General features: G+C 38.4%; 1 protein-coding gene across 1 annotated transcript in view; it reads left to right on the top strand.

Annotated features, from left to right (window-relative positions):
- Window positions 1-16,116, top strand: part of kl-3 (dynein heavy chain 8, axonemal kl-3) — a 36,959-nt gene extending 20,843 nt beyond the window's left edge. Inside the window, exons 54-90 of the mRNA XM_076117441.1 lie at window positions 445-562; window positions 769-864; window positions 1,102-1,208; window positions 2,617-2,780; window positions 3,178-3,378; window positions 3,808-3,948; window positions 4,030-4,134; window positions 4,366-4,550; window positions 4,828-4,961; window positions 5,162-5,293; window positions 5,625-5,827; window positions 5,999-6,113; window positions 6,241-6,417; window positions 6,688-6,855; window positions 6,950-7,050; window positions 7,132-7,330; window positions 7,591-7,802; window positions 8,218-8,356; window positions 8,618-8,802; window positions 9,017-9,143; window positions 9,371-9,506; window positions 9,848-10,065; window positions 10,428-10,670; window positions 11,106-11,241; window positions 11,533-11,686; window positions 11,957-12,076; window positions 12,165-12,225; window positions 12,301-12,593; window positions 12,666-12,751; window positions 12,828-13,089; window positions 13,607-13,846; window positions 13,918-14,085; window positions 14,258-14,399; window positions 14,479-14,668; window positions 15,347-15,468; window positions 15,575-15,736; window positions 15,858-16,116. Coding sequence (XP_075973556.1) covers window positions 445-562; window positions 769-864; window positions 1,102-1,208; window positions 2,617-2,780; window positions 3,178-3,378; window positions 3,808-3,948; window positions 4,030-4,134; window positions 4,366-4,550; window positions 4,828-4,961; window positions 5,162-5,293; window positions 5,625-5,827; window positions 5,999-6,113; window positions 6,241-6,417; window positions 6,688-6,855; window positions 6,950-7,050; window positions 7,132-7,330; window positions 7,591-7,802; window positions 8,218-8,356; window positions 8,618-8,802; window positions 9,017-9,143; window positions 9,371-9,506; window positions 9,848-10,065; window positions 10,428-10,670; window positions 11,106-11,241; window positions 11,533-11,686; window positions 11,957-12,076; window positions 12,165-12,225; window positions 12,301-12,593; window positions 12,666-12,751; window positions 12,828-13,089; window positions 13,607-13,846; window positions 13,918-14,085; window positions 14,258-14,399; window positions 14,479-14,668; window positions 15,347-15,468; window positions 15,575-15,736; window positions 15,858-15,983 — 5,868 coding nt within the window. The 3' untranslated portion in view covers window positions 15,984-16,116. The remainder of the gene's footprint in view (window positions 1-444; window positions 563-768; window positions 865-1,101; window positions 1,209-2,616; window positions 2,781-3,177; window positions 3,379-3,807; window positions 3,949-4,029; window positions 4,135-4,365; window positions 4,551-4,827; window positions 4,962-5,161; window positions 5,294-5,624; window positions 5,828-5,998; window positions 6,114-6,240; window positions 6,418-6,687; window positions 6,856-6,949; window positions 7,051-7,131; window positions 7,331-7,590; window positions 7,803-8,217; window positions 8,357-8,617; window positions 8,803-9,016; window positions 9,144-9,370; window positions 9,507-9,847; window positions 10,066-10,427; window positions 10,671-11,105; window positions 11,242-11,532; window positions 11,687-11,956; window positions 12,077-12,164; window positions 12,226-12,300; window positions 12,594-12,665; window positions 12,752-12,827; window positions 13,090-13,606; window positions 13,847-13,917; window positions 14,086-14,257; window positions 14,400-14,478; window positions 14,669-15,346; window positions 15,469-15,574; window positions 15,737-15,857) is intronic.
- Window positions 16,117-16,148: the final 32 nt, after the last annotated feature.

Genomic DNA, 16,148 nt, shown 5'->3' with positions numbered 1-16,148 from the left:
TTCAAATTACATACATCTGGTATGTAAGCAAGTAAGTGCTCATTCACGTTGACTCGCGGGCGCGGTGGCGGGCGCGGTCGCGAAATATCAAACATATGGCGATGTACCGAAGTGTTCACGTACAAACCGTTCGCGCGGTCTAAGTCGCGGGCGAGCTAGCGGCGTCGCGCGCGGCCCGCCTGGCGCGCTCGCGCCAATATCAAACAAGTGAAGATGTTCGTGTGTGTTCACGTCGAACTAGCGGTGGCGGGCGCGATCCACTCGCGATGTCAAGTAAGATCAACCAGTTTGAGCCAGTTTGAGCCAAACGCCCGCCTGGCGGCCAACGTGAACACAAATCGCCACGTCCCCGCGCTCGCGACCGCCACCGCGCCCGCGAGTTCCAACGTGAACAAGCACTATGTCATACGTAAGTGCTGGTGTCAATGTATAGCAATGTTTCAGGTAACAAATGAAATAGTACGACAGATGATGGAGTGCCGCGGCTTCTACTCTCTTGAAAAGCCTGGAGAGTTCATTATTATCGCGGACATTCAAATGTTTGGTGCTATGATTCACCCAGGTTATTAACTGTTTTAACTTTCTGATATGCTGGTGAATAACATTTGACCAGGTCGATTTTCTCAAGCTAATTCTTTAAAGCATAGATCAAGTCTGTTGTCACGCAATCCATTTATTTCTTTTCATTTCGAAATGAATCATTCAGGATAAAGTGTATCTAAAACAATGTTTATATAGTGTATCTAAATAAAATTTATATCGTCTCAGGTGGTGGCAGAAACGATATTCCTCCGCGGCTGAAGAGACAGTTTTGTATATTTAACTGTACTCTACCTAGCACTGTGTCGATGGACAGGATTTTTGGTAATGAGTTATGATTTCTCTAATTATTCTTTTTTGTTGTTATGTTGATTGATGGTTCTTGTTAAGATTGTCTTGATTAAATTGAAGTTATACGTCGTCTGAATTATGTAGAACTTGAAAGGGTGTATTATGATACAAAGTAGAAATCGACATATGGGTATTTGGTATCAAATGCATTGACTACCAAAACCCCATAATAAATAGGTAAACATAAATTAATTTCTTTATTTATTTAAGAAACCATAAGTGCTGGGTACTTCTGCAAGACTCGCTTTGATAAGAAGATAGTAGATTTCATGCCGAAACTCGTGCCAGTCACGCGTATTATTTGGCAACAAACTAAAGTAAGTAGTCTTTATCCATACTAAAAAAATCGTCTGTAAGAATTGTACACCTTTACAACAGCTGCCTCTGTGACGCAGTTGGTAGTGTATGCGACTGCCGCGCGAGGGGTCTATCCCACTAGTCCCGTTGAGTTGTCCCGTGACGGGACAACTGGCACTATTTTGTCCCAGTTGTCCCGTGGCGGGACAAGTGACACTGTTTTGGTGCCAGTTGTCCCGTTGCAGAAAAATCACGGGACTAATGGGACAGACGGAGGGGTCAAATCAACTGGTTCCATTGAGTTGTTGTGTGACAACAGGTACTTGGTACTTTGGTAAGATAGCAGATGGTGAATTGGACGCTTATCTTTGTAAACTTTAAATTCACAAGAAGTTTTTTTTTACCATTTAGGCTTTACACTTAATAATTAAATTGACAAGAGTGTCTATATTTATGAAAAAACATAATATAAGGAAACCAAAAATGTCATGTTAACAGGCCCCTAGGGCAGCTCAAACATTCAAGTCAATTCAACTTGTAATATAATTTCAACTGATTTACTAGAAATTAAGTAAAAATGTACTAAAACACATTTAAGAAACAAAAAATATCATATTATTTGTTTGTCCTTTCCATCTCGGGACTATAGAGTTCCGGACTTTTGGAAGGCATGCGTCCCCACGCACGAAGCAAACTCGCAGAGACCCTTTGAGACAGTTTTAGTATAACAAAGATGTAATGGGACACAATCCGGTAACTATCCCTGGGTACACTTTGAGTATTATTACTAAGATTATAGGTTTAAACACCTTTGGTTTTACAATTTATCGACACAAGTATAGTGCATATTCCATTTGAGATATCTACCCTCGTTAAAATGTACTAGTTTGCATAACGTCTGCTATCTTACCAAAGTACCAAGTACCTGTTGTACCAACCAGTTGATTTGACCCTTCCCTCTGTCCCATTAGTCCCGTGATTTTTCTGCAACGGGACTACTGGCACCAAAACAGTGTCACTTGTCCCGCCACGGGACAACTGGGACAAAATAGTGCCAATTGTCCCGTCACGGGACAACTCAACGGGACTAGTGGGATAGACCCCGCGCGAGAGGTCTCGGGTTCGAATTTTGGGTCGGGTCAAAAAGTATAACTGCTGATGTTATTGTCGTATCAAACATTTGAGGATGTATTATCTTTATATATATAATTCTTCTGTAAGTGTGTATGTCACTGAACTTCCCTTAAACGACTAGACCGATTTTGATGAAATTTTTTGTGTGTGTTCAAGGGGATCTGAGAATGGTTTAGATTCACACCGCTGGACAATGTTTTTTTTTATTAATTTTTAATTTATTAGTAACGTGTAGACAGGACAACGTCCGTCGGGTCCGCTAGTATAATTATAATATTTTTGCACAAATTTCAGATAAAAATGTTGCCAACGCCAGCTAAGTTCCATTACGTTTTCAATCTTAGAGATTTGTCTCGAATATGGGAGGGAATATTGTTTATTAAAAGGGACGAGCTACCTTCAGTACAGATTGCTTTGAAATTGTGGTTCCACGAGTGCTTGAGGGTCATTTCAGACAGGTACTTAAAACGTAAACTACTTTACAATATGAAGTTTAGGTATCTCTTAGAGTACGCCATATTGTAGTGTCCTGTGCCTGTTTCACTCATTGCAGCCGTGTAAAGGTGCTCCCGTGTAAAACAGTTATATAACGTTATACAACATTGTGTAACACGATAACGACACGACACGATAATAAAATTTAAAAAAAAAATGTTTAAAAACAAATGTTATAAGTCGGTTTCTAACGTTATATAACTGCTGTGTGGGAGCACCCTTATGTATACGATATCATCCCACTACATACAGTTCAGTACGGGATTTTTGCTTGCTTCATAGTTATTAGTCATTTCCTGCAATCTTCACGTATAGCCAAGAAGTATTTGCTTTACTTAATATATGTATATATTTTTACAGGTTTACAACATTCGACGACAAAAATTGGTTTGTATCAAATTTCTGGAAAACAGCCACTGGGGAACTTCCAGAGTATGTGAATGACTTCCCTGAAAAAGAGACGTACTTTGTAAACTTTTTGAGGGAGCCAGTTGACCCAACTGGTGATGAAGACGAGGATTTCAGTACTGATGCACCGAAAGTATACGAAGAATTGCCTGCGTATGTGCCTTATAATAATCAGATTATTTACAGCTATATTATTTTAATCAGTAAACTGCCTCTGTGGCGCGGCCCCTTTATTACATGGGACTAATACTGTTTATGACGAAACGCGGGTGTATTTCTCACGCCTCTATCTACCCCTTCGGTTATAACAGGACTGATATGTATGAAATCAAAATCAAATCATTGATTAATTTAGGTCAAATGCTGACACTTATGATAGTCAATGATACAGAGAGTGAATTTACTTAAGGTAAGGCTACTGAGAAGAGCTGGCAAGAAACTCCAGGCGAGTAGCCTGGAGTTTCGCATTTTTTCGAATTTTTTAATCGCCAAATGGTTTTAACACTATTTAAGTATGTAATATTTTAATTAGTTGAACTGTATAAGTAGTAGTCGTGTAAAGACCAATGTTTCTTGTTTCAGCTGGGATTTCGTTCTCAGTAAGCTAGGAACGTTCCAAGAGACGTTTAATGAACAAATCAGAGGAGCTCATTTGGATCTGGTATTTTTCCTCGACGCTATGGTGCATTTGTTCATCATCTCAAGAATTATAAGTACTCCTCGGTGAGACATTATCCAGTCATTTATACAATTTATAACGTACATTGTTCATAAATTATACTGACAGCGATATCTTATTTTCAGTGGTAATGCGCTACTGGTAGGAGTCGGAGGTTCCGGAAAACAGAGTTTAACGAAATTAGCATCGTTCATAGCGAATTATACATTCTATCAAATAACTTTAACAAGGTAACTCATCATTTGGTACAATGCCATTGACGTCTTCCTATTTATGTTTAATTTTCTCGATAGCTGCGTTGTCTGAAGTTTGAATGCAATACGTCTACTGTCCTGTCTTTAAACGTCGGGTCACCGCTGACTTGGGACTAACTTCATCGTATTATCATATCATAGACGACAAAACGGGTGTATTTCTCTATCTCTAAGATAAAGAATATAATAAAACTGTTACGGTTATAGATCTTACAACGTGAGCAACTTTATGGACGATATTAAAATATTGTACCGGATAGCTGGACTTCAAGGGCGCGGTATTTCGTTCATATTTACCGATAATGATATAAAAGACGAACAGTTTCTGGAGTTCCTCAACAATATCCTCAGCTCCGGCGAAATTGCCAATCTGTTCCCTAAAGAAGAAATGGGTAAGTTTTTTAACCAAGCTAACTTAAAGTGCTATGTAAATATAAAGGGCGTAAACATAAAAAAGCATAAGTGGTGACTTAAAAAAGCTTCTGAAAGCTTTAGAAATATCAAAAATGTATGGATGAAAACTAGGTTTAAAACCAAAAAAGTTCCTTTTACGTTTGTAAATTTTTATGTAAGACACACTTAACTTAAAATTTTGAAGTATATAACTGTATTATTGTGTTATACTCGGCATTTGTAAAAAAGACTATCATAAAAATGTTTAAATCCCAGATGAAATAATGAACGAGCTGACACCGATTATGAAGAAGTATGCTCCAAGAAGGATTCCAGTGCCAGATGTGTTGTACGAATACTTTATTATTCGCTCTCGGGCGAATTTACATGTTGTGCTATGCTTCTCACCGGTAAGATTTACCTTAAAAAAACTCAATATCTAAGACCCGTCCACGTGGTATTTTTATTTAATATCTTTTACTTTTCTAAACTCTGTCCGATTGCATTTAAATCGGTGCACCAGTTTAGTTAAGACGAAAGGACAAAAAAAACGAATGCAATTCTGCATTTATAACAATGCGATTAATGAGTAAAAATAATAATTTTGTAGGTAGGTGAAAAGTTCAGAAGCAGGGCTCTGAAATTCCCTGGACTTATATCCGGATCAACAATGGACTGGTTCCAGAAATGGCCTAAAGAAGCTCTTATTGAAGTAGCATATCACTTTTTGTGGGAGTTCAAGGTTTGTAATGAATACTAACACTTACTGGAATTGTATATCACGTTTACAAGTAATCAATAAAGCCCTTCAATCCATTATTGTCAAGGGCAAGAGTCTCCTCCAGGAACGAGGGAGAGGTTAGTCGTGCGTAGTGTGTTTGGTGATTTTGCATTCTTTCAAGAACTGTGTTAAAGAACTCACAGGCGTGCACGGTTTCAGTTTACTTTTCCCGTTTAAACATATTTTATAATACACACATAACTTTGAAAGTCAATAGTCTGTTGCCTCAGGTTCATACCCTAGTAAAGCATAACAGTTATGATTACGATGTATGATAATTTTCTATTTGCAGGTGGTATGTTCAAGTGAAACAAAGATGCAATTGATCGAGATTATGGGAATGGTACAGGATAATGTCGCTGATACTTGTGGCTTGTACTACGATCGATTCAGAAGACAGGCCCACGTCACTCCCAAGTCTTATTTGTCTTTCTTGGAAGGGTACAAGGTTTTGTACAAGGAGAAACATGTACATATCGCCGAAATGGCAAGAAGGTACTTACTATTTCACATATTCCCATGATCCTTTAACGCATTATTACAAACATGCGAATTGTGTCATGTAATTTTATCGGACTCTCTCGTTCACAGTTACTCCTTGTCAAATTCCTGTACTTATTTTGATTATAACTCGAACGTTTGTTAAGACTTGAGTTTTTTTTTTAGAATGACTACTGGTTTAGACAAATTGGTTGAAGCAGCAGCAAGCGTAGACGTGCTGAAGCAAGAGTTGGAGCTAAAAGAGCAAGAAATCAAGGTGGCCACTGCAAAAGCTGAAGAGGTAAGTGTTGATATACAACGTATTTTGTACAACTTTTTATTTTTAACAATTTTTTCTACTTTTTTATTTGTTTTGTCTAAATTTCAGAAGTAATAATATCCTATAGTCTCTTAAAATATTTGTGTAGGTATTAGCGGCTGTAGCCACATCGCAAGCAGCTGCCGAGATAGTGAAGGCGGAGGTGATGGAAGTGAAGGAAGTAGCCGTGAAGCTCGTAACGGTTATTGCGGCAGAGACCGCGATCGCTGAGGAGAAACTCGCGGCTGCTAAACCCGCGCTGGAAGCTGCGGAAGCTGCTTTGCAGGTATTTAAACCAATTGTAATTATAAAAAGAATGTCCAGTATGTCGACAATGCTATCATCTATGTTTGTTTAGAAACAAAAGTATTTTATATTGTTAGGTTTCCTACATACATATTTGGTTCGGCATTTATTGGCTAAGCCGGCCGGCAAAACCGATCATGTGTGATGAGGTTGATCGGCACAAGCCGAACAAGTAAGTCGAGTGGGTTTTGTTTATCGATTTCAACCGAATATGTAGTAGCAAGGCTTAATTGAGTGCATTTAATTGCAGACCATTAATGCCGCTGATATTGCTACTGTAAGAAAATTGGGCAAGCCGCCATATCTCATTACACTTATTATGGATGCCGTATGTTTGCTATTCAGAAAGCGTATAGATCCTATTAAGGCGGATCCCGAGAAAAACTTCTTAACTGCTTCATGGGCAGAGTCATTGAAGGTATTTTATTATTTTGATAGCTTTTGTTCTAATTATTTTTATTTTGTCTGATGATTTTGATCTGATGATTTTGTCTGATATATTTTTTGATTAGGTAATGGCGGATTCAAGATTTCTGAGTAACTTGAAAAACTACCCAAAAGACGAAATCAATGCAGAAATGGTTGATTTGTTGAAACCCTACTTCAGCTTTCCGTGAGTGAACGCATATTATATTATTGTACAATTAGTCTTATTTTTGTACTCAGGATAATAACTATTGATATTTTTATACAGCCAATATACTTTCGAAGCGGCAAAGATTGCTTGCGGCAATGTTGCCGGCTTGATCTCATGGACCATTGCCATGGCGCAGTTTTATTCAGTGAATAAGGACGTGCTGCCGTTGAAGGCTAACTTAGCGGTGATGCAAGGCAAATATCAGGGAGCCAAGAGAGAATTGGAGGCGGCCGAGGCAGAACTTGCTGCAAAAGAGGTAACAAGCTGACTATATTGTTATGATAAAGATAACAAATTACATTTTAAGACGGTGACTTCAATCTTTCGAATTAAGCAATATTTTAATTAAAACAACATCATATCCATTCATACATATCTGATGAGATGAGGCATATTCATCTCGTATTTTAGATGAAAAATTGCGTTTTTGTTCTCGTGTATACTGTCTGTCTATGTGAAAATATCATAAAATATAGGGAACCTGCGGTAGATAACACTAACTATTAATTATTCTAGCTGGAATTAGCGGGAGTACAGAGAGAATTCGACGAAGCCATGGCATTGAAACAAGCTGTGTTAGATGACGCAGCTAAATGTCAGGAGAAAATGGACGCCGCCACAGCGCTGATCAACGGCCTAAGTGGTGAAAGAGTCCGATGGACAGAACAATCCGCGCTGTTCAAATCTGAAATTGAACGGCTGGTTGGAGATATACTGCTGCTTACTGGGTTTGATAATTTTTTTGATCTTTCCAACTTATTTTAGAGTCGAGTTCAGTAGGCCACCCGAGGCGTCTATAGCCAGTTGCGCTGACCGGACGGTAAACGATCTGTGGATTAAGCAAGCCTTGGCGCGGTCATTCCATAGATGGATGACCGCCTAGTGGTATTTGAACTGGGCGTCTCCGTGCTTCGGAGGGCACGTAAAAAAGTCGGTCCCGGTTGCTGTCTATTGAGATAACAGTCGTCAAGCCTCGTCAAAGGCCTTCGGGTGGTTTGGACAACTTTGATACTAGGTTGACCACTAACCATACTATAAAGAAGAAGTACACTTTTAGCAATGTGTTTTAGTAGTACATTGCTTGCTTGTTATAACAAGCAAAAATAGAAAACGAGCTAATATCATAATTTATATTTTTGGTAGATTTCTCTCATACTCTGGGCCATTTAATCAAGAGTTCCGCAGCTTGCTAATATCAAACTGGCTCAATGAACTACTGCGAAGGAAGATACCAGTATCTATGAATTTGAATATAACTGAGCAGCTTACGGATACAGCTACGGTACGTGTGTTGGCATTTTTGAAACGTGTTTTTGTAACTCAGGCATTAGTATTATGGGTATTACAGCTTAGATTTATTTCTTTTCAAAATTTCTCACTCATCTTTCACGACTATTTGTTATTGTCTTCTGTTTCACCTCTTTTATTTTCTCACTAATTCCTAGTATCCATTCATTCCCCTTTACCCGTACATCCTTATCACTGCCGCACTGGCTTTTAATTCCACATTCATTTATATTAAAAATTGTATATATTTGTGTAGATAGGAGAATGGAATTTATACGGGCTGCCGACTGACGAGTTGTCCATACAAAACGGCATTATTGTAACGAAAGCTGCGAGGTTCCCGCTCCTGATAGACCCACAGACTCAGGGCAAGATCTGGATCAAGAATATGGAAAAGTTTAATGACTTGATTGTTACTACGCTTAATCATAAATATTTCAGGTATGAGCCAAGTACATTATAGCGAGAAGACAGCTACTTAAGCTGTTCTTAAACTAGTATGGTTTCGTGACGGAAAAGTAGTTTACAAAAATGTAAACTACACTTTTTTTCATAATCTAAAGATCGATATAAACTTGTTAAATATCAATGAAGATGATGAGGTTTATTCTGTTTCATACAATTTGGCGAATAATATTTGTGTACAAATATTCAGGAACCACATAGAAGATTGCGTATCACTAGGAAGACCTATGTTGATAGAAGATGTTGCAGAAGAATTGGATCCAGTGCTGGATAACGTTCTTGAAAAGAATTACATCAAAATCGGATCATCATACAAAGTAAAGTCCCATTTATTTTTCCCTCTCTTTTGTCTGGTTACTTGTTCCAAACTATAGTAGTGTTAGTATACCTTTTATCAGTTAACAACCTAATATTGAAATGTCATAAAATTTTGAGATATGCTCAAAAATATTCCCGTCAAGGGGCAAATATAGCATGATAATTAAGAGTTTGTTAAGGTATATGTTCTTTTCTGTGTTCGGCCGTTAATACTTTGTTATTCTAGGTGAGATTGGGTGATAAAGAAATAGACGTGACAGCCGGCCACAAGATATTCATAACAACCAAACTGCCTAACCCAGCGTACACGCCCGAGATTTCAGCTCGAACTTCTATCATAGACTTTACTGTAACAATGCAAGGTACATTATTTTAAAGAATTACATATTCTTCGCACATGTGCAAATTTACTACTGTATTCTCTACATCAGTTGATTCTCTAACCCCCGGTTTTTGAGTACATTTAGCGGTAATTTATCTATTCAATAGCGTTCTTTTATATGAGTTTAAAAGCTTTTTCAAGCAAGGTAGTGCGTAAAATAAAACACCAATAACATGAAAATTTAACTGTTAAAACCATTATAATGGGTTTTCATTGCATTTCACCGTCTAGTTTTAAGCCGCCACGCAACTTGCCATCAAGAATGTCAACAAAAACAGACAGATTTAAAATTCCTCATTTTATTACAATGTTACAAAATAGGTCTGGAAGATCAGCTACTCGGTCGTGTAATCTTAACGGAGAAGGCGGAGATGGAAGCGGAACGTACTCAGTTGATAATGGACGTAACAGCCAACCGTCGTAAAATGCAGGAGTTAGAAGCTAATCTCCTTCATAAGCTGACCACTATACAGGGTTCGCTTGTTGAAGACGTGACGCTTATTCAAGTGCTTAACATTACGAAAGCTACGGCTACGGATGTAAGTGAAACTACATAGTCTACTAAACTAATCTTGGTAAATGTATTTTTTTATGTTTCGGAAATTAAGACTGACAAACATCTTAAGGCAGGTCACAATGATATCTGAGTGGATAGATTTTAGATATTACTGCCAAGTAGATTAAATGTATAGCTGTATAGCTTCTACAGGATAAAATGTCTATGAATCTACAAATGTATGTATCGACAACTATCCATTCAAACCGGCTTATTATTCACAATAAACTTGAGATATAGGATGTTTAATACTTACTTAACTTATTGTTTTTAGTGATAATGGTTTCATATCATTTTATATATAATCCGACTGAAAATTCAAATAATTTGTTTCACAACTACCAGGTAAAAGAGAAACTAGATGTGGCAAAAGAAACTGAAATAAAAATCAACTTGGCTCGCGAAGAGTTTCGTCCAGTTGCGACGCGCGGCTCCGTGCTATACTTCTTGGTGTGCAACATGTCGCTCGTGTGCAACATGTATCAGACCTCGCTGGCGCAGTTCTTGGAACGATTCGACATATCCATGGAGCGGTCGCCTCAAAGCCCTATCACTACAAGAAGAATCGCGTTTATTATTGACTATTTGGTAATTATCTTTAGACTTATTGGTGCGATATTATGTAAGAATGCGTAAACTCAGTATTGGTGCATACATAAGAATGCATGCCCACCACTCTCCACCATCACCACCACACATCTGTTAAATAGTCTAACATTGAACTAGCCCAAACTCATGATCTATTAAAACATCGTACGCACAAACAATCCAACATGACATGTATCTGCTACCTCACTTTTCCTTTCCATACTTCGTGGAGGGTTGGAAAAATATGGACTTTGGACCAATGCAATGTGTGGAGGGTGGAATAGGTCTCAAATGCTTTAACACTGAAAAATGCTCACCAAATAATTCGCTAAATGCTCGCCACATCGGTTCCCCCCTGATGCGAATTGAACCTTAATTTCATTTAATAGTGTTTTTAAACAGCTAAATTATTAACACAGTTTTTTTGTTCGTCAGACATTTGATGTGTTCAAGTTTATCAGTCGAGGTTTTTATGAAAAACACAAGTATCTGTTCACGGTGTTGTTGACGTTGAAGATAGATTTGCAGAAGGAATACATAACATTTGAAGAATTCCAGACATTTATTAAAGGTGCTTTACTCATGTTATTATTTAGTAAAATTACGTATCATCTTTCGTTTCGTTTTTTAGTTTCATCTGCCACGAAACATCAACACCTACTTTATTAGGGCTATTACAAACGTGCGAACTCCGTCATAATTAAAGTGATTATAGAATGTGACAATATGTAATTGTGGGTAAGAGAATCCGATAAAATGAAATGACATAGTTCGCACGTATATAATGGCCCAAATATAGTACTAGTGGTAGAGTTAAAAAATTCAGTCACAGAAGTAATTTATTACAAAATAATGAATGTAGGTGGTGCCGCTTTGGATCTGAACGCATGTCCACCAAAACCTTTTAAATGGATCACCGATATGTCGTGGCTGAACATGGTCCAGCTATCAGGCTTACGACAGTTTACTAATTTATTGAACCAAGTCACCAATAACGAGAAAGGTTGGAAGAATTGGTAAGTCAACATTTTTGCTGATTTCGACGACACTTCGTACATTATTATTTCATGGTTTAAAAAAAAAACGTAGTGAAGAAAATCATTAGTGCTTTCGATTCTGATCAAAGTACTTTTAGATTTCGAGAATACCGTGACTAATGTTGCATATTTTAGAAGAGTTCCATTGATAAGATAAGTTTAGAATCATTTTGGCAGTTACTTTATAGGAACAGAGCCTTTGCTGTTGGTGACATAGTTTAGTTAAACAGTATGCTTTATTTGTTAAAGGTTTGACAAGGAGGCACCAGAAGAAGAACCATTGCCTGATGGCTACCATGCCATGGATGTGTTCAGAAAACTTTTGGTTGTTCGTGCCTGGTGTCCTGATCGAACACTGGCCCAGAGCTTGTAAGTAACATCTACACATTTATATGACGCACAAAGAAGGTTCCATTTTGTTAATTTTCATGCATTTATGCTTCTTTTGTTCTTACAGGAAGTATGTAATACATTCTATGGGAGCTCGTTTCTCTGAAGCTGTTATAGTGAACTACGAGGTATTTATTAAACATAACTAGGTCGTGAATAATTTTCTGGGTTTAGCAATGTATAATCAAACATTTTTATTTTAGCAAATGGTTATTGAATCCAGACCTCTAGTACCACTTATTGGCTTCTTGGCCATGGGATCTGATCCAACGCCTTCTATTGAGACGACAGCTAAACGGCTCGAGACTCTATGTCAGTCTATTTCCATGGGACAAGGTCAAGAAATTCACGCGAGGAAACTTATTGACCGCGGTCTTTCCGAAGGATTGTGGGTGCTGCTACAAAACTGTCACTTGGGTCTCGATTACATGGTGGAAATTATGGAACAGTTTGCTGAGCTTGAAAAGACTCCAGAGAAAGTTCATGAAATGTTTAGGTGTGTATTTCAAATATTTCCTTTCATGATTGCTAATTTTAGAGCTTCATTGAAATAGTTATTCATTTTCAGGCTTTGGATCACAACAGAAGTTCACCCATTCTTCCCAATTACTTTGTTGCAAATGTCTATTAAATATACTTGCGAGCCGCCATCGGGTACTATATAATACACATCTATTAACATAACGTTCGGTCATTCTAATGGTAAATGTAATGTAACATTTTTCTCCAGGTATTAAAGCTGGTTTAATGAGAACTTACGATTCGATGAGTCAGGATTTCCTTGACTATAGCGACAGTCCTTTCTACTTACCTTTGATATACACTATATCTTTCCTGCACACGGTAGTGCAAGAGCGAAGGAAATTTGGTCCTCTCGGCTGGAATATTCCATATGAGTTTAATTCAGCTGACTGGTTGGCGTCTTGCATGTTTGTTCAGAACCATTTGGATGGTTTAGAACCGGGACAAGGTGTCAGCTGGACTACCACACGGTTTGTTTTATTATATTAGATGATTAAAATCACACATTTTGCATTTCTGGGCTGGATACAGTGCTATTAATTATTTCAAATTTATAAAGAACTAGCTTTTGCTCACGACTTCGTCCGCCATTTTCCCTAGGGAATGCGTCATTTTCCCTGGGTAAAAAGTAGCCTATGCCCTTTCTCGGGTCACGCCTATACCACTGAACCAAATTTCATGCAAATTGGTTCAGTGGTATAGGCGTGATTGAGTAACAGACAGACAGACAGAGTTACTTTCGCATTTATAATATTAGTATGGATATGAATATTATGTAAATAGAGGTAAATAGTAGCTCGGATTTTGTAAGTGTGCTGGGTATATTATTATACCAATAGGCTTGCATCTTATTACATGAGACTTACATTGTAAATGTTGAAACGAAGACGTATTCCATACGCCTCTGCCTGCACCTGCGGGTTGAACCGACATGATTTTATAAATAAAATGAGAAATTATAATTTTGTGTCCTCTAACCTTCACCAGTTACATGGTATCGGCTGTGCAGTACGGTGGAAGAGTGACAGACGATTATGACAATCGTCTGTTGGGTACGTTCACCAGAGTATGGTTTACAGACCAGTTATTCTCTGAAGATTTCCAGTTTTACAAAGGATATGGTATAATGAAGTTCAAGAATATACCGGAGTATCTTGAGGAGATTGACAAGATGAAAACTGTTGATCCACCTCAAGCTTATGGTTTGCATACGAATGCTGATATCACGTAAGTTCGCCATACATTTTTCTTTATTCTTCAATTTCTGGAACAGTTAGTTCGAATACCTGACATTTCAGCTATCAACGAAACACTACTCAAGAACTGTTGGACACGATATTGTCTATTCAGCCAAAAGAATCTGGCGGAGGCGGCGGAGAAACCCGAGAAGCATCAGTGTACAGGCAATCCAGAGAGATGCTTGACAAGGTGCCGCCTAACTTCGATCCTCATGAAGTCAAGGAGAGGTATGTCTACATATTAAACCGTTTTTTTTGTTTGGTTGTATTAATAAAAACTTTGTCTTTTTTACGACTTTTACAAGAATTAAGAATTAATCTGAGTAGATCATTAATCTCTGATGTAACGTATTGGTTATGGTTAATGTGCATGTATTTTGTATAAATAACTTGGTTTCAGATTGAGATTTTATGGTGCTCTTGGTTCCATGGTAATTTTCTTGCGACAAGAGATCGATCGAATGCAGAAAGTTATAAACTTAGTTCGAACAACATTGAAGGATTTATTGCTGGCTATTGACGGTACTATTATTATGAATGAGGTAAATTCTTTCACACATTTAACTCTGTCAAGTTGTAACATAACACTTGAATCCAATTTAAATACCGTCATTGTTTCAGGCACTTCGAGCTTCGTTAGACAATATATACGATGCGAAAGTGCCGCCCATTTGGCTCAAATCGTCATGGTCTTCTTCCACGCTTGGCTTTTGGTTCACCGAGTTTTTGGAGAGAACCATACAATTTGCTTATTGGTGTTTCACAGCTAGACCTAATTCCTTTTGGATGACTGGATTTTTCAACCCACAAGGTAGTCATTTTGCAGCAACAATTCTTTCTTGGTCCCTTTTTAAGGTTCCTTACTCAAAGGGTAAAACGGGACCCTATTACTAAGTGCTTGTTCACGTTGGAACTCGCGGGCGCGGTGGCGGTCGCGAGCGCGGGGGCGTGGCGATTTGTGTTCACGTTGGCCGCCAGGCGGGCGTTTGGCTCAAACTGGCTCAAACTGGTTGAACTTACTTGACGTCGCGAGTGAATCGCGCCCGCCACCGCTAGTTCGACGTGAACACACATGAACATATTCACGCGTTTGATATTGCCGCGAGCGCGCCACGCGGGCCGCGCGCGGCACCGCTAGCTTGCCCGCGACTTAGACCGCGCGTACGGTTTGTACGTGAACACTTGGGAACTACGCCATACGTTTGATATTTCGCGACCGCGCCCGCCACCGCGCCCGCGAGTCAACGTGAATGAGCACTAAGCGCTCGCAAGCGTCTCGTAAACTGTGATAGCTAGAAAGCTGAAATTTTTACAAATTATGTATTTCCGTTATTACTTCAAAGTAAAAAATATATAATAATATGTATTCAGGGGGTCCCTATACAATAAACGTGTTTCTTATATCTTCGTGCGCTGAAGTCGTGAGTATGACTCGCACTTGTTTGTATTCATGGGCAGCTTACCATAAAACTATCATGTCTTGTCTTAGGTTTTTTGACGGCTATGCGTCAAGAAGTAACACGTGCCCATAAAGGTTGGGCATTAGACATGGTCGCATTACACAATGATGTTACTAAATTTACTTACGATGAAATCAAAGTACCACCACTGGTAAGAAAACATTTTTTTCCTAAAATATCCGAATATTTGGAGACGTAAAGTTCGTTGCTCTTGATAACTGAAAATGGGACTTATTCAATTAATGTCTATAATGTAGGAAGGTGTATTCGTCCACGGTCTGTTCCTGGATGGCGCAGGTTGGGATCGACGCAACTTGCGTTTGTGCGAGTCTACTCTCAAAGTGCTGTACACTATGTTACCAGTTGTTCACGTGTACGCTATCAACTCTACCGCACCCAAGGATCCCAAGCTTTATCAGGTGTGCTAATATTTCTTAAATATTTATTTAGGTAACATTTAGTATTTATTTAAGATGCTTGTTTACTAAAGTCCTTAATTCGATCGTTCGGGAGAGTCAAAACGTCAATGTTGCCTTCCAGTGTCCTGTCTACAAGAAGCCAGTCCGCACCGGGCTGACCTTCATCACTCCCTTGTGGCTACCAACCATTAAGAACCCAGATCATTGGATCCTAAGAGGTGTAGCCATATTGTGTGATATCAAATAATTTTATTAGGTAAATCGTGAGTATATTTTATGATCATCAAATCATGTTACGGCCAGAACTATACATGGTTCGTGTTTATTACGACACGTTTTTAATGTTTTGATATTTTGAGCTGTTACTGTATTGTGATCTTATATTTTTTTGTCTTTTAGTTTTTAGTGGGAT

Source organism: Anticarsia gemmatalis, chromosome 1 (assembly GCF_050436995.1).
Source record: "Anticarsia gemmatalis isolate Benzon Research Colony breed Stoneville strain chromosome 1, ilAntGemm2 primary, whole genome shotgun sequence".
Taxonomy (NCBI): Eukaryota; Metazoa; Arthropoda; class Insecta; order Lepidoptera; family Erebidae; genus Anticarsia; species Anticarsia gemmatalis.
This window is presented reverse-complemented; position numbering and strand designations above follow the sequence as displayed.